The following is an 18,391-nucleotide window of genomic DNA, read 5'->3' on the forward strand; positions in this document are numbered from 1 at the left end:
TTTCTGATAGCGCTTTCCCCATGCATTCTGCAGGCTGGCTTTGTGTTCCTTGGGCTGGATGCCTGGCTATGACATCTAAGGCTTCTCTGCACCTGCTCAGGTCCAGGAGCCCAGGCTGGTTCTCTAATGGGGTTCTCTACTTTCCAGCTTTTGAACATCTTCTCAGGGGACCGAGTATCCCCACCACAACAAAACTACATTGCTAGGAGGACACTGACCAAGATGCATGATTTGTTTATACAAGTACTTAAAGATAAGGCAAAATATAACTTAAAAGACCAAAAATACATTGCCCCCTAAAATTAAACTCTGAAAAGAAGAGATTTTGGCACCCAGTGTAAGCTATCCCTAGCATGTTTCACCTTTGAAATGAAAAGCACAACTACAAGTATACAAGAGTGTACAAAGCACACTCATGCTTCTAGAGCAGCAGGATACATGCCATCTTATCACTACTGCTGATAACATGGAATTGGAGATGTACGTATGCTCATTGATTTTAAAATCTTATCAAATTTTGGGGGAGAAGAAAGACTGTGACAAAGAAGAATCTGATCTGAACAGAAGGATAGAACATGTGGTTTGCCTGTAGAAAACCTTGTAAACAAACTGATTATTTGATAAACTAGGAAACCTGTCATTATTTAGTCTGTGTGAAAGCTTCATTCTCTTGGACTTTTTGTTTTCTTTCTTTTTTTTTTTTTGTAGAACTTGAATTCAGGGCCTGGGCTGTCTCTGAGCTTTTGTGTTCAAAGCTGGTGCTTTTCCATTTGAGCCATTGCTCCATTTCTGGCTTTGGGGTGGTTAATTGGAGATAAGAGTTTTGTAGTCTTGGGGCTGGGAAGGTGGCTCAGTGATACAGTGCTTGCCTTGCATGCATGAGGCCCTGGGTTTGATTCCTCAGCATCACATAAGCAGAAAAAGCTGGAAGTAGAGCTGTGGCTCAAGTGGTATAGTACTAGCCTTGAGCTGAAGAGCTGAAGGACAGTGCCCAGACCCAGAGTTCAGGCCCCATGATTGACAAAAACAAAAAATAAAAAAATAGAGTTTTGCAGGCTTATTTTTTTGAGCAGGTTGGTTTTGGAACACTATCCTCAGATCTCAGCTTCCTGAGTAGCTGGAATTATAGGCATGAGCCACTGGCATCCAGTACTCTCTGCCTTTAAGGTAGAAAAATACCCAGTTCAGTATTTCCTGAGTAATTTTGTGATGTAAACACACTGAAAAATTGTGTAATCTGTATAATCATTCCTATAAACTTTTTAAAAAAAATCTCCAAATTTTGTCACTTTGTATCCTCTGTAAAATTCATGTAAGTTAATCGAGGTCTTAGGATTTATTAATCAAATCTTGCCCTTTTTTCCTTCTGTTTTTTCTTTCCTTCCCTCCCTCCCTCCTTCCTTCCTTCCTTCCTTTTCTTTCTCTCTCTTTCTCTCTTTTTCTCCCTTCCTTCCTTCCCTCCCTCCCTCCTTCCTTCCTTCCATCCCTCCCTCCTTCCTTCTTCCCCCCTTCTCCATCCCCTTTCCCTTCCTTTTTGCTAGTACAAGAGCTTGGGTCAGCTCTTGGGTTGTATCCCTTTCTTATTTTGCCCAGGACTTGAACCATGCTTCCATTTCTGGCTTTTTGGTGGTTAATTGGAGACAGAGTCACAAACTTTCCTACCCAGGCTGGTTTTGAACTGTGGTCCTTAGATCTCAACTTCCCAAATAACCTTACAAAAAATGAGCCACTAGCCACCCAGCTATATCATTATTTCTTAAAGCATTACGTATGCAATATAATATGTTTACTTTAATGTTTGAGTTTAATATGTTTTTATTGTAAAAATAGTGTACAGAGGGGTTACAGTTACATGAGTAAGGTAGTGAGTACATTTCCTATCGAGCATTGTTACCTCCTCTGTTTTTCCCCTGCCTTCCTTTCCTTCCCCACCTCCCCAACTTCACCCCCCCCCTTTAACACCCCTCCCCCGCACCAAAGTTGTAAAGTTTGTTTTCAACATAGTGTCTTGTACATAGTTTTGTTTTGTTTTTTTACTTTTAATATAACTAAACTGGTTATGGAGCTGTTGTGAAGAATTTCCAAAGAAAGTCCTAGGACAGAAGGTTACTTTTCTTTCTGCTTAGCAAGTGCTTGTAAGCATTTAGACTTAGATTGTTTTAGCTTAGCATTCATTTGACTGGGACCCAGGATGAAGCTGAGAATGAAAGACATATGTGCTGAATTAAACACGCATGTACTGAGACTTCCTTGGATTCGTTTTCCCTAGCTGCTAGATAAATCAAATGGCAGATTATCTCTCTTCGCCTTCTCTTTTTCTTGTGCCAATGTGTGGTAACAGTATGTTCTAGATAAAAGTTGACAGCCAAAGGTAAGATTTAGCAAAAACTCCTTCAGTGATTCAGAAGAGGAGGCAAGTAGTGATGTGGCAACCTGACAGGTACCCTCTAACGCTGCAGTCATCCCTGGCAGCTTTCTTTCCTGTAGGCCCTATGTCTGCAGACCCGGGGCTCCCAAACCCAGGCCTGACCAAGAAGGAAACTTACCACATGGCAGAGCAGTCAAAATTCACCAAGAGCCATTTGTGGGGATTAAAGTTAAAGGAATCTGCAAACTGTCAAGGCATAAAAACAATCACAAGAAAACCATTCAGATATAACTAGTTACATATAAAACAAGGCCCTGCACATAAATATTTATATTCCCACTGAAAAGCATCTCAGATTGGCATAAAATCACATAACATTTTGCATATTTGATACGTATTCGAGTATTTGAAATATTTAGTGAACAGGTCTTATGTCCAGAAGTTGCACGGATTTGGCTTATGAGATATTTTATAGCCACTATTCCTTCAACTTCATAAATTAGCAAAATTCTCAAGAATATATGTATCATCTTAAACAATGGGAGATAGTCTACAGAAGACAGTCATTTTCCATTTAACTGGTAGGTTCCTTTGCCAAGATGATATAAGGTTAACATTCTTCCCATTTACTCAGTGCAGTTTCTTTGCTTTTCGAAGCAATATCCAAATTTATCATGTTCCTAACAGCTATAGGTTCCTTGCCTGGAAGACCATAGTAACTACTACCAGTAACTGACTCCAGCTCCATGCACAAGGATTTTCAAGGAGAACAATAAGAGATTTTAAGTACTCAGAATGGCAGAGAAAAACACCTATATTTCCATTGCCCTGTCAGGAAGGTACTTTCTTAACATTTTCATAATGCACCTCTTGTTAACCAATGGGGTAAACAAATGGCTCCATTTGAAAGCATGGGGATTTGCCTAATGGCCCAGGCCCTATTGAAGTGGAAATAAAGACAACTCCCAGTACAAGTCTCAGGCTGGCTCAATCTCCCAAAGGGAAAATGTTTACTCTTTCCAAGTCTTCCAGACCCTTCTTCTCTATCTAAAGTAATCCAGGGACAATTCCTGTGCAGGCAGCAAAAGTTTAAGGGCCTAGGTTGGTGGCAGTCAGGAGCCATTTGGTCAGTGGATGCCAGCCTTCCAACACCCACCATTGGAGGTGCAGATTCATTTCCTCCCAGGTTTGGGGGGGGGAGGGGAAGTAATTTTGAGAAAGGAACAGGAAATTACAGCAAGTTTCATTTGTTGATAAAAGGAAACAAAAGGTTAAAGAGGAGGTTTGTTTGCTAGGGATTTTATTAGTTCCCTCCTCTGGGGCTGGTCTGTTAAACTCCTTTCATTACCCAACAGTGATATTTTCCTGCTGTTGACAGAGAGGAAGGCCCTTATCTCCAAGGGTAGGGCCACAACAGGATATTGCAGTCGCTCGCTTATCTGACCCAGCAAGCAGCAAAGCCCTCAGCCAGGCAAGGAGAGAGCCGGGAACAATAACGAGGAAAAATTGAAATGACTCCTTGTCCGAGCATGAAACCCTGTCTGCTGTTGATAGGGTGGTCTCCCTGGGTGCTCTTCACTTCCATGGTGGTCTAGCTGTCAGTCACCTATGAAAGGCAAAACCTCAAATTGTCATCTCTAGGGGAAAAGAAGATCATGAAACTCTAGACCAAATAACCTAGAAAGAGCCTCAGAAACAGTCCATCCCCCAGAGAAGTACATAAATCCCAGGTGAATATAGTCTTCCACCAGGCGGGACATTTCAAGTATTATATATGATCTCTCTATAAAAATGTTGTATATTATCTCTCATCCAAAATGCTGGGGACCAGAAATGTTTCTGATTTTTGGATTTTTTTATTTAGGCATATTTGCATCTACGTAATGAGATCCTCTTGGGATAAGATTCAGGTCAAACCAGAAATTTAAATACTTTCAAGATACACTTTCAGCCCAGAGCCTGAGGGTGACTTTTTAAAATATACATTTATATAATATTTAACTTTTTCTGCATAACACAAAGTTTCATACTATAGAATGTGCCTTCTGTGGCTACATAAACATGTTTTTTTTAAAAGTTTCACATTTTGAATTTGGGAGTTTGGCATTGGGAATACTCAACCTCTATGATTTATTCTTCATTTTCTAACACTAAACACTCATAAAACAAGTTCTCAGCCAAGAGCCATGGAGGGGCTGGTATCAGCAATCCCATGATAAAAAAAAAAAAAACATTTCCCATGCTAACAAGTCTGCAATGCTTCTAGAGGTCTTTCGAGGGTGTATTGTGGCCCCCACCATCCATCTAAACCATAGCATGTATGAAGTACTTGATCAGTAATTATTGAAGACTAGGGGAATGAATAAAAAGATGGAGATATAAACCAGAATGTCATTTTATTCATTAGCAATAAGGAGATCATTCTTTTTGAAGATGGAGCCATTTGTATTCCATACCTCTGCCATTCACTTTCCTGGTGTTAGAGCATTGTGAGAATTCCAAGTAGTAATTAGAAAATCGATTGGCGAGGCTGACATACAAGAACAGAGAGACTTTGAGGGGAACTTTTCCAAGCCAGGGTGAAAAATAATGAGAGCATCTAATGCATGCTCAGTACTTTCCATGTGCTGAACTGTTGCCATGCATCTTAAATATGATTATCATTATGGTATTTATTTTATGAGGCATACAGAGGACATCCAAATTGCACAAGGATATACAACCACCCATAAGTGATTCATACCCAGCAGTCTATGCCAAATCCTGTATCTTCATCCTGCTTCACTTACAGGGTGAGGGGTCACACTACCTCTCTATCTAAGCAAGAATTAATTCCTCCTTAGCCAATGTCAATTCTAACTCAGACTCTCCTTCCCTGGACACACTGCCACAAGTAGCTTCTTGGGACCCTTCGTTGCATTAATGAATGAGCTCCTGGGGAAGGGGATTTGTGCTGCCACCAACACAAAATCCTGCCTGAGTCTGAAATAACTACAACACAGCCCATAGCTCATTTCTTTGTGGCAAGTCTACCATTTTACATTTCGCTGCTCTCTGAAGAAGAGCCCAGGTCAATAATTTTGACTGATATTTCTTAAAAGCAGCAGGTGTTTCACTTGGCAATACAGGCCACGCTTTACCATTTTTGGAAGACAGGAGACATTTCAATGAACTGTGGCTGGGGGTAAAGTGGCCATGATGGTTAGATGTAGTGCAGTATTCCATATTGAGGCCGACAGTTGGGAATTGCAGGTTAGCATTTTAAATGACCCTATGATTGAAGTGCATTAACATTTTATCTGATCCTTAGATACTTTCCTATAGTTTTGTAGACATGTCAAACAGGTCTGCCTGGGATTTGGTCTGGAGTAGAAAATGAGTGTTGATCAGGAGTTTTTCCAAGAGGACAGGCCATGCCACTAGGAAAGGTTCTCAGCCTCTGTCCTTGAGAAAGTGTAAATTTGCAATAATCACTAGAATTGTCTGGGAAATAATTTGTTGAAACAAACTACAACAATGAGAAGTTGAGTGATTCCCCCTTCTTTTTGTTTGGGTATTGGAGCTTGAACTCACGGGCTTAGCTATTTTTGTTCACAACTGACTACCACTTAAATTATGCCTCCATTTCCTCACTTCCTTGAGTGATTGAGTGTGTGTGAGTGTGTGTGTGTGTGTGTGTGTGCGCGCGCGCACTAGTCCTGAGGCTTGAACTCATGGCCTAAACTCTGTCCCTGAGTTTTTCTTGCTCAAGATTAGTGCTCTACCACTTCAGCCACAGTTCTACTTCCAGCTTTTTTGGTACTTAATTGGAGATAACTTTCTCGCAGACTTTCCTGCTCAGGATGGCTTTGAACCAGGATCCTCAGCTCTCAACCTCCTAAGTAGCTAGGGTGACAGGGGTGAGTCAATGGCACCTGCATTCTTGTGATTCTTACAGAGAAGTCACTGATATAGTAATATTTTAATGATATTGGGTTGGGGGTAGCTCAGTAGTAAAGTTCTTACTTTATATGCATGAGGACAATGCGGGATCTCCAGCAACACACACACACACACACACACACACACACACAGAGTTAAAAGCACCCACCTCTACTCCATTCAGTAGATGCCGGAACTCAGGGCAGATGAAGGCGCTGCCAGCATATGCAGCGTCGATGTGAAGCCACAGGTGCTCCTTGTTACCTAAAGCCAGAAGCAACTGCTGAGTTCACACCTTCCTTTGGGGCCTGGAGGGAGTATTCTGTATAAGCAAGCTCCCAACTATGGACAGATCTGGATTCAACTCCTGCTCTAACTGCTCAGCAGCTGTAGGACCTCATCCATCTCCTCTGAGCCTCATTTGATTTATAGGCAAAATGGAGATGAAAGTGGCATCCATAGCTTCAAGTAATAACTTAGGTAATATTCATAGTATGACTAACATGGCACTCAGGACAGTCAGTGAGAAATACCTGTGATTTCCATGGCCGCAGGCACCTGATACAGTCCTGTGGTAGATAAGAACTGAAGGAGGAGTACCCTAGGCACATGTGGACAGTGCCACATGTCATATGGTTCAGTGTCTGCCTCGGTTTAGATCAGTGGATATAGTCCTTGATTTTTCCACACATGTTGTTCATTAATCATGTGATATAAGAAGGGATGAGTCATTCTGACTGCTGATAAAAGATATAAAAGACATTGAACTTGACCTTTAGAATTAAAATTTTCAGTTGGATCAAGGTCATATGTGCTCCCAGACTCTGGGTGCCATCATACTGGGGCACATAAAAGACCTATGGTGGCTGGGCGCTGGTGGCTCATGCCTGTAATTCTAGCTACTCAGGAGGCTGAGATCTGAGGATCATGGTTCAAAGCCAGGCTGGGCAGGAAAGTCCATGAGACTCTTATCTCCAATAAACCACTAGAAAACTGGAAGTGGCACTGTGGTTCAAGCAGTAGAGTGCTCACCTCGAGCTAAAGAGCGCAGGGACAGCACCCAAGCCCAGAGTTCAAGGCCCATGACCAATAACAACAACAAAAAAGGCCCATGGTGCAGGAGAGGCCTCTGTTACCTCAAGCCAGTGAAGATGTCAAAGATCAACAACACCTTTCTGAGTCAATCCCACTTGGGGTTCATATGACACCAAATGGGTGAGGCATGGAGAAAGCCTTAGGGTGATGCTGGGGAAATCACTGGAGAATAATAGGATGCCCATTCATGCACAGCTCAGGTATGTGGTGGGATCCATAGATACTTCATATTCCTTTAATATGGGGTAGGGGATTCCCAGCTTGCTTGCTTTTCTTTCTTTCCTTCCTTCCTTCCTTCCTCCCTTCCTCCCTCCCTCCCTCCCTCCCTCCCTCCCTTCCTTCCTTCCTTCCTTTCTCTTTCTTTCTTTCTGTGGGATGGGGTTCAGGCCCTGGGTTTTGAGCCTTCTTGCCCTTTTTTTTGCTCAAGGCTGGTGCTCTATCCCTTGAGTTACACTTCCACTTCTGACTTTTGGGTGGCTAACTGGAGGTAAGAGACTCTAGTACTTTTCTGCCAAGGCTGGCTTTAAACTGCTGCAATCCACAGATCCCAGCCTCCTGAAGAGCTAGCATTACAGGTTTGAGCTACCAGCACAGGACTACCACATGTGCTTGTCAGCTGCCCATCTGCCTGTATTGATAAATTTTGTATAGCCTGAGAATGACGTTATAAATATCGAAATAGCCCTTGGCAAAAAGGTAAATAAATAGCTCCTACCTCCTGTATTATAGGATAGGACAGGCTTTGATATGAATTTGTTTTATCAAAACCACTCCTAGGTGATGGGAACTGGGGCTTTTGGAGGTAATTAGGTGATCAGGCTGAAATGTGATTAGGACCTTCCTAAAAGAGACCCAGTAATATTTTTTCCATGTCTTCTCCCCTGGAATAGCACAGACATGGATCTTCAATCTCCACTATGCACCATATTTATCAGTGCCTTGATCTTGAACCTCCAGCCAAGAGAATGTGGGTAATAATTTCCTGTTGTTGATAAGCTGCCCGTTCTATGATATTTTCTTATAGAAGCCCAAATGAACAAAAAGAAGGTGATTGTTGTGATTTTCATGGGCCTGTTTGGCCCACACACATTTTTCAGTGATAGGTTTTCCTTTCCTGATGGAGGTCCTTCAGTAGAATTTGATAGATGCAAATGTTTGTGTTTAATTCACACTGGTTGAAGAAAGGAAAGATGGAGAAAACCCCTGAGCCCGAAGGGGAAAGCAAGTCAAGAAAAATGCTAGTCCTGCTTGGGAGATAAAAGGAGAGATTTGGAAGGGACTGGGGATCTTCTCTCCCCCCTTCCCCCACCCCCTCTACTCCCGTTACCCACCCCATAAACACCACCCTTGAGAGGAAATAAGGCTGGGATGTACAAAGAGAAAAAAACCAACGGCCACCACAGCTCAGTGTCACAGAGATGGAGCCAGACCATCTAGAGGACAGTAAGCTGGCTTGTAGCAGCAGATTCAGAACAAGAATTCTGCCCAGGCCACTCTAGAATGAATTAGACACCAAGGAGGGGGACAATGGGTGGGAAAAGACCAAGCAGCCTCGGGGGAGAAGGGAAATTTTCATCAGATAGAAAGTCTGCCTTCAAGAATCAAATTTACCCCTAAAAGGTCTAACCTTTGCCCTGGTTCCAAAGAGCTGACCTCTGGGACCCTGGGACATCCTGTCTGATTTAAGTACCTTTGTAAAATGCTTTGGCCCCAGACAGTCTAAGGCTGTGATTTACGATGGGACCATGCTGTTTCAGTCCTGACCTCTGAGGGACTTGATTACTGAAGGTATTATGTGGGGCTAGGGATAGAAGTCAGCATGGAGCCACACAGGCTGAGTGGGCTCCAGCCCTGATAAAAACCTTATCAAATGAACTGGCCTGTTGGTGAAGTGAACCTACCCAGGTCACACATCTGACCAGACGGTTAGATCACCCCTCATGATTCCAGAGAAGAGGACACCAGGAGCTACCCATGCATCTCCCAGCCCACTCCCTTTGCTGAATTTTAAAAAAATTATTATCTATCAGAATGGTACAGAGAGTGGCCATTCAGCAAACCAGTTTATGAAGACAATGCATCTTGATTATTGTCACTCCTCTCATTATTCTCCTCCATTTGTTCCTAGCCTTCTCTCAATTTTCTTAATTTTGTAGGATAATGCACTTGGATGTGTGTGCGTGTGTGTGTGTGTGTGTGTGTGCGTGGTGTGTGTGTGTGTGTGTGTGTGTGTGTATGCTGGCCTTAGGGCTTTAATTTGGGGCGCTTGTCCCCATTTTACAACTTGAGCCACTCCAGCTTTTTGGTAGTTAATTGGAGATAAGAGTCTTATGGACTATCATTGCTAACCACAATTCCCAGATTTTAGCCTCCTGAGTAGCTAGGATTATAGGCGTGAGCCACCATCACCCAGTATGCCTTGAATTTTATGACTGCTTTCTCCCCACCTTCTTCTCTTCATTCCCTTGATTTTACCTCTCATTGTGAGTACCCATTTCCTGGCTTATTTTGTTGGACTGTGTGAGCAGAGTTGTTTTTAGTCTTGTAGCAGATGACTGAAATGAAGGCATTCGAGGGAGCTCTGAAGTTTGTAATAGATATCACAACAAAAGAAGCCAGAACCAGGGCATCTGGGGGAAACTGTATTCTCCCTCCACACTCAAGATCAGCTTGAAGAAAAATTACAGGTGCCCCTCCTCCCTCCTGGAGATGGATGGCCTCTGTATGAGCTTCTCTTGATCCCATGAGGAAGCCAGCATCCTTGCTCTGGGCTCCCAATCTAATAGGTGACCAAGTAGGAGCACACTTTTTCTTCCAGCCAACTCACACCTCTGTACACTTGCAGTCAGGTGGACATAGACCCCATGGTCACCACTGAGCATCGCCTGTGCCAGGTGCACACCTAGCACAGATGTCAGGCTGAGAGGCATGAGAGGGTAGAGGCAGCCTCCACAGTCCTGGCCTCCAGCAGCCAGTATCTGTTCACACTTCAGATGGCAGCAACAGGCCTGGTTACCCCTCTCCTGTCTCCCTCCTGGCCTTCAGTCTGGCCAGAACCACACTCTTTCCCAAGAGTTAGAATCCATCTCCCTTGTTTAGCCAGGACCTTATCCTCAGTTTCCCTGCTTGCACTCTTAGATACTACCTGCCCTCAATAATCCAGTTGTACCTCCTCCTCATCTCAAGAATACCTTCCCTTATAAGGGACCAGCCCAAGTGTCCTGGCTAATGACTGCTCTGGGGGGAATATTTTTTTTTCTTTTTCTTTTTTCGTGTTTTGTCATACTGGGATTTGAACTCAGAACTTTGTGCTTGATAGACAGATGCTCTACCACTTGATCTATGTCCCAGCTCCTTTTGTACTTTACTTGTTTTTCTGATTGTGGTCTTGATTTTTTTTCCCCAGGGCTGACTTTGGACCCTGATCTTCCTCCTTCTACATCCCACCACCACACTGACAGGTTTGTTGAGATGGCGTTGCATTAATTTTTTGTCCAGGCTGCCTTTGAACCTTGATGTCTCTGATCTCTTCTTCCCAAGTATCTTGGATTATTGAGAATAATTTTCAAAAGGATTAAAATTCACCTGTACTTTCCAAAGGAAAAATCTGAAGAAAATCATTTCATCAATGGATGATGAGTGCATTACTGCAACAGATTATTTCCATTTTCCTGTTGGATAAGGTCAGCTCAGGATTCTCTGTTTGAACTTCTTAGTAGTAAGTGATACTGTTTGACTATAGTTAAATAAAAAGTTTATAGAGGGAATGTGTGTAAAAAAGAGACTACCAAAGGTTAGTGTGCCATCCCCATGTTTCAATGCCAGCCATCAATGAAAGAGTTTTGGCATTTGTCCATCATATCGCCCACCACAGCCCCAGAAGCAAACTCTGGGCTTAAATCCAAACACAGTCCAAACACAGTACAGGTCAGAGTCTACCCACAGTCCCTAAGTCCACCACTAAAAGGGAGCTCAGAACATCAGGCTGGCCTGAGTGGCCATCATTAGGGTACTCTGAATGGCAGTGGCCACCCACTGGCTGTCATCGCCTCGCTCCCTTGGGCATTTGGCACTGGACTCAGGGGGCTGCAGTCTCTTGGGCTCTATCTGGCAGAAGAGCTCAGCCCTTTAAATCCAAAAGCCCTTGGGAATTACATCAGCCGGCTGCTGGCCAGGACATTCAGTCCTTAGCCTGATATGTGAGTCAGAGGGACTTCAAATTGCTAGACTCATCTGGCAAAGGGTTGTAGCTAATGAGGCCAATAGCACAATCGTGCAGCAGCCAGCCACTTCTGTGTCTCTTCAACACTGTGTGCAGCCATCTCCAGCAAGTCATAATTACAGATACGTGTATGTATCAGGTAGAGCAGAATCATGGGAGAATGGCAGGTCTGTGCCCACGGCTTTTCTTATAGCAGATAGCAGATGAGTAGCATCCATCTCTTGCAACATAAGTGATATTTGGCCCTGCATTAACTCATCTCCAAGCCATCCTGCAAGGAGAATGTTATTTTCCCATGAAGAGGGATGCTTTTCTCTCTTATTTTCACGTAGGGAAAAAGAAGCTGAGAATTTAAGGTACACATCTGGGTCTGGACTGAGTCATAGCTTCTAAGTCACCAAAGACTAGTCCTCTGCCATCATGCTACAGGACCCACAGTCCACTTTGCCAGCTGTTGGCAAGGAGATGAGGGTCACTCCTGAGAAGAGACTTGTGTGGCTCATGCAGATTGAGAATGGAGCCAAATGCCAAACAGGTAGCTTCATGTCTGGCACAGCTATGGGTGTGTGGTCTGAGAGACAGATTCTGGACAGTTCTACCTGGAGCTTTCACATTTCTAAGGAATAGAGAAGGAGGAGTTTCATGGGTTGGGGTGTCTCTGGTGCCCAAGGGGAATTCTCTTGTCTAAAAAGACAAATCTGAGTTCCCAGAGTCTCACATTAAAGATCATACTGGAGAAACACAGCCACTATTGGTGCTTGAAAACACAGAAAGCTAGCCTCCATGAAAAACCCAAGTGAACTGACTAAGGGATGGAGGAGGTGAATTTGAACCAGGAAATCATCTGAAGAAGAAGAGAACCAGCTTTGAATGGATTCTTTGGCTAAATCACCATTTGCTTAACTGAGTCTGTACAGTAACAGGTTGCCTGACATTGGGATCAGCCCTGAAAAATGTGTCATTCAATTTGCTGTCATTTTTTAAATGTTATAGGGCAGATTCATACAAATCTTGGTTCTACATCAAGGTACATCAAGATGATAGTGTACACAGTCTGATATATCCAGACTACGGCATCTCCCAGCCTGTAAGTGGTTCACCTTCCTTATATAGCACATCACTGCAATTCCTAGTAAGATTTTGAAGGGATATGCCAAAAGACTTAATTTTTTTTGTTGTCAGTCGTGGGGCCTGAACTCTGGGCCTGGGCGCTGTCCCTCAGCTCTTCAGCTCAAGGCTAGCGCTCTACCACTTGAGCCACAGTGCTACTTGTGGCTTTTTTTTTCCTGCTTATGTGGTGCTGAGGAATCGAACCCAGGGCCTCATGCATGCAAAGCAAACACTCTACCATTGAGCCACCTTCCCAGCCCAAGACTAAATTCTTTTTAAAAAGGTAGTTCTCATGTCTGGTGGAAATGGTACATGTGTAACACCTATGTGTGTGGGGGTAGTTCTCTAATATTTTCAAGAGTTTATTGCCAACATGGCTTGCAGTTTCATATCACTGTGATATTGTTTGGGACATTTTCCCCCCTTAGAAATAGTGTGTTGGCATAATTAAAGCTGGTCTTTCACTAGCCCAACGTGTTTAGAAAGGGGGGCTACAGGTTACCTCAGTGGTATCATCCCAGCCTAGCAAGTACAAGGTCCAAAGTTCAAATCTCACCAAACTACCACCAAACCCCCCCCCCCCAAAATGGGAATTGATGTCAATGCGGTTTTGTCATCACATAAAAAGAGTTTGGACGGTTACTATAATATCAATGGAATGAGTAGGAGGACAGCTCAAATAGAAAGGTTTGCCAATTTCTCTAGTTGTAAAAACCTCGTCCCTAGTGAAAAATTGAATGAAGTACTTACAGATAGGACCCACTTCTAAGAGGTTGTCGAAAGAACAGCAAGATGTAGTCCCTAGAGTAGCAACTACCTGGAGAATAAAAAACAAGTGAAAGTTTAATCCTCTATATGTATGTTAATTGGTGTTGTAGGCTACACACACACACACACACACACACACACACACAGAGCCACTTTCTGAGGTCAGGTGTTCAGCAACATGTTCCATGAAAATCTACACGGAGTAGAAACACATTTAATCCTCAGGCAAAAGAATCCTAATAAATGAATCTATGGACAAAAACTTGAACTAGGAGGTTAGAAATAGAGAACTCCCAACACACTTCTCATGAATGGCGCCTCTGGACAGAATGAAGCATTTAACCACATGTACAGGTATTCTTGTGAAGTTGACCTTTGGTATCCAAGGGATAGGATTCAAGGTGATCACCCTTGAGGAGAAGCTACCAAAACTCAGGTTGCAGAGTTCGGTGCTGCGCTGCAGATACTGGCTTCACTTCTCACCACGCATCTTCTGCTACAGACATTGTTATCCTTCAACATATCTCAAATTTTTAGACCCTTTTGGCTTGGAAAAAATGCCATAACTTTCACCAGGCTTTTGGATCCCATTTGCTTTTAAGGAGGCATATGACATTTTCACAAAATTAAGGGCTGGGAAATGCTCAGTAAAGTCACATAACAATTTAAACCCAACTGCGGACAAATTTAATCAGAACTGATGTCAAGAGAGGACAAAGGGCTTCTCCACATAAAATTGTTCAGTTTTCCTTGTTTTTGAAATTTCTTTGTTTGATTGATTGGGTTTTTTTTGGCAGACTTGATAAAAAACCATGTGTGATAATAAATTTTCATGAATAAGGTTTTTCTGACTTCTAATTGATTAAATATTTCCATTGAATATAAGTATATACTTCCTACCATGAAGTAAGAACCTGGGTTTTTATTTTCCTACTTTAGGGTGTGTTTGTGTGTTTGTGTATGTGTGTATTTTGTCTGTGCTTATGTGTATGTGGGGGGGGGGGGTACTTAGGCAGAAGACAGAACCAACACATCTTAAAGTGATACACACTCCAGCAAGGTTGGGATGGCCCTGGACAGCGTGGAAAGATCCTTTGAGAACATACTTGAGGGTTAGTTAAGATTACACCCAATGGGGTCCAACAGTGACTTTCACTAGTTTTAATTGGACTCTGTAATGATACAAATCCCAAGGATTAACTTTAACCTTTCAAAGATTCAAGAAAAGGCATTACTGAGCCAGCCACCCATGGCTCACACCTGTAATCTTAGTTACTCAGGAGGCTGAGATCTAGGTTTGAAGCCAGCCCAAGCAGACATAGTTGTGAGATTCTTATCTCCAATGAACCAGGAAAAAGCTGGAGGTGGAGATGTGGCTGAAGTGGTAGAGCATGAATCTTGAGCAAAAGAAGAAGAAGAAGAAGAAGGAGGAGGAGGAGGAGGAGGAGGGGGAGGAGGAGGAGAAGAAGCAGCAGCAGCAAGATATCAAGGTCCTAAGTTTAAACCTTATTACTGGCACACACACTCACAAAAAAAAAAAGAAAAGGAAAGAAAAATGAAATACTGATATTGAAAACATAAAGGGGTGTCTTGAAACAGTATTGCATTCTACGTGTCATATAACGGGGGAACTGAGGCCCTTTGTCCTCTGAGCACATCAAGACACTGGGACAGTACTGCATAATGCACGTGGTCCTCACACACATTATTGTCTCTCCCTCCATGTCCATGGTGCTTCTGAAACCAGGGTTCTGAGTGTTATTTCCTCATAATTGCTGGAAATTTGTACTTTGCTGGCTGTGGAATAGATGTGGAAACATATTTGTTGACTTGAAACTCTGTCCAAATGATCAAACAACATGCTTTGTTCACAAAAGCAGAGTCAAATTGATTGGCAGACGTCATGTCTGTCTGTATAATGAACTTTCTTCTCCAAATGTGACACAAGTAGGAAATGTGATGCATTTGGGGTGGCCTTGTTGAAACCCCCACTATGCCCCCAGCTATGCTGTGGGCCCTGCACATAAACCTGCACGGTGACAAATTCACGCAGAAGAACTCCAGGCAAGGCCTTTTGGTTCCCTTTCACTGGTGACTACCTGCCTTTGACCTGAAAGCCAGGTTCACCTCTCAGTAAGGGTCACTGTGCCCTTGCCAAGTAGCCTGGTGTTTGCCGTGGGTGGCTAGTCTGATTGCCCCAGACTGCTGCTCCCACAGTGGCCTGTGTTGAAGGAGGTTCTTGGCACTGTTTCTCAGAGACAGAGGTCTTTGCCAAGGCCCAGAGTTTTCCCATGCCTACTCATAGGACACAGCCCCAGAGGGGATGCTGGCTGGATCCCTGTAGACTCCTTGCATCACTGAGCTGTGCCAAGCACAATCAGCCCCCAAGGGGCTACCCTCGGTCCCAGTGAGGCAGACTGTTTTCAAGGATGGGCTTTATTATTATTCAGGTGTAGGGAGCCCAGCAGACCAGGAAATAACAGCCAATAAAGAAAGTTGAACACTAGTCCAGGGTGGCTCATTCCTGTAATCCTAGCTACTCAGGAGGCTGAGATCTGAGGTACAAAAGCCCATGAGAGTATTATCTCCAATTAACTCACCAGAGGTGGAGCTATGGCTCAAGTGGCAGACCACCAGCCTTGATCAACAAGCCAAATGAAAGGGAGAGCCTCTGAGTTTGAGTCCCAGTACTGACACGTACATACATATAAGGGTTATTTGTTATTTCCAGTTCCCAGAAGGGATATGCCATACCAAGCGGTAACAGGCCAAAAGACCAAGGGGAGAGGGAAAATGTGGTTAAGAGTCATTGTTATGATCTCATAGGAAGTTACAGATGAGACAAGTTAAGCGGGCTTAAGATTGATTGGTTGAGTTCTGGGGTACCTAAGTAGGAGCTGCCTATGGTTGGCTGGTACCCAGCTATGGGATGACTTGGGCAGGTGGACAGGAACCCAGAATAGGAGAATTTTGGAGATGGTGGGTATGAATTTTGTATTGATTTATTTGCATAGGAAAGACATTTTATTACTGAATCTAAGGGGAGGGAGGACATTGTCCAAAAAGAAATGTAGTCATTATTTGATTTATGTAGCTGTAACTCCTCTGTATATCACCTTTATAATAAGAATAAAAAGCAAAATAAAATAACTGAATCCTTGAATCTGGAGGAACTGGCTTAGCTTGGCAAAGGCAGGCCCTCCCTCCAGGGTCTATAAGGCTTCCTTCTACTATAAGCAGTGGACATAGGTCCTGCCCAGTACGGAAGGCGGCAGTTGTGAACTTTAATAACCTTTACCTTTGCCCTTTCCTATAGTCACAAGCCCCCTTCTCCACATCTCTCCTGGGAGCTTCACTCCATGAATCCAGCATTTTTATGCTTGCTTCATTTTGACACAGTGAGTCATTCTAGTTAACCTGTGACCTTCCCCTAGTATTTACCATTTCATCCTGATCTTTAATTCGCTATTAAAAGGTTCTGTTTAAGAAACCTGTTTATGCAATGAAAAGGTTAGTAAAGATGATATTAGAAAACAAAAACAAAAACAGCTCATGCATGTAACCCTACCTCCTCAGGAGGCTGAAATCTGAGAATCTCAGTTCCAAGCCAGCCCAGGAAGGAAAGTAGGTAAGAATCTTATCTCCAATTAACCACTAGAATATCAGATGTGGAGATGTGGCTCAAAGAGATAGAGTACTAACCTTGAGCAAAATTACTCATGGACATTGTTCAGGCCCTATCACCAACCAAAAAACAACAATAACAGTAGAATGGCTTGTCATTAATATTGTTGGTTATTTTATTTTCTCATTTTTACAGATTTCTTAGAAAGGATGTTTGTTGTGTAGCAAATCTTTCGATTTTCTAGTTTTTGCTGCTAAATGCGAATTGAACTTAAGGTAGAAACTTCTGTTTTTAAAAGTACACATAGCCAGGTGCCAGTGGCTTGTGGTTGTAATCCTAGTTACTCAGGAGGCTGAGATCTGAGGATCGCAGTTCAAAGCCAGTCCAGGCATGAACATGTGTGAGACTCTTATCTCCAATTAACCACCAAAAGTTGGAAGTACAGCTGTGGCTCAAGTGTTAGAGCACTAGCCTTGAGCACAAAAGCTATGGAACAACACCTAGACTCTGAGTTCAAACCCCAGTACTAGCAGACACATGCAAAAAAGTACATGCACATGTAATTGTAACCCCTCTGTACGGTATTTTCACAATAAAAAAAAGTACATGCATAGTAAATGTCCCATTGTTAAAATTGCTTTCTATTTATCTCTGCATAAATAGAAACATCTCGAATGATGTCCATAAAATATTATTACTACTTGTTTCTTCAGATGCGTTTTTGGTTAACATAGCCTTTTATTCTTAGATTAATTACATAAGTGATCGGGAAACATTGTTTGAGAAACAATAAATCCTCTATCTTGGAAGTGGCTTGGGTTGAGAGGGGGAACAGGTGACAGTTTTTTAGTGCTTGCCATTTGCTACTGTGAGCTGTTCCTAAGTCATATGTATTCATCATTGTGAGGCACCCATGACCCCTACTTTGTACTTGGCCTAAGCGAACAATTATGCAGAAGTGGGTAATTTTTCAAGAGCACTCATGGGTAGGAACAGAGGAACTGTGATGCTGGGTTTAGATACCTCTTATTAACTTGCCACACCTGTCACACAGGCCCTGGACTACCAATTAGAGAATCAAGTACCTTGAGCCATGCCTACTGCTGGTCCCCGTGCTTTGCAGCTCCAAGGAAGCTAGGGTGGGCAGTAGGATCCAGGCTGGCGACGTGGCAGGGGCATGTATGAACAGTGTTCTAAATGACATGTTCACGTGGCACTGAGCTACAAGTCAGCTTGTCCTAATTCTCAGAAGCCACATTAAACCTCGCACCTGCCTCGCTCT

The 18,391-nt window shown here is 43.1% G+C and overlaps 1 protein-coding gene across 1 annotated transcript in view; it reads right to left on the reverse strand.

Annotated features, from left to right (window-relative positions):
- The window catches only part of Ddc (dopa decarboxylase), a 101,086-nt gene that overhangs the window by 29,639 nt on the left and 53,056 nt on the right, over positions 1 to 18,391 (reverse strand). The window contains exons 7-9 of the mRNA XM_042685075.1: positions 13,467 to 13,533; positions 6,459 to 6,553; positions 2,547 to 2,614 (exon numbers count right to left, since the gene is read on the reverse strand). Coding sequence (XP_042541009.1) covers positions 2,547 to 2,614; positions 6,459 to 6,553; positions 13,467 to 13,533 — 230 coding nt within the window. The remainder of the gene's footprint in view (positions 1 to 2,546; positions 2,615 to 6,458; positions 6,554 to 13,466; positions 13,534 to 18,391) is intronic.

This window comes from Dipodomys spectabilis, unplaced genomic scaffold (genome assembly GCF_019054845.1).
Source record: "Dipodomys spectabilis isolate Male_0828 unplaced genomic scaffold, ASM1905484v1 ptg000092l, whole genome shotgun sequence".
Taxonomy (NCBI): Eukaryota; Metazoa; Chordata; class Mammalia; order Rodentia; family Heteromyidae; genus Dipodomys; species Dipodomys spectabilis.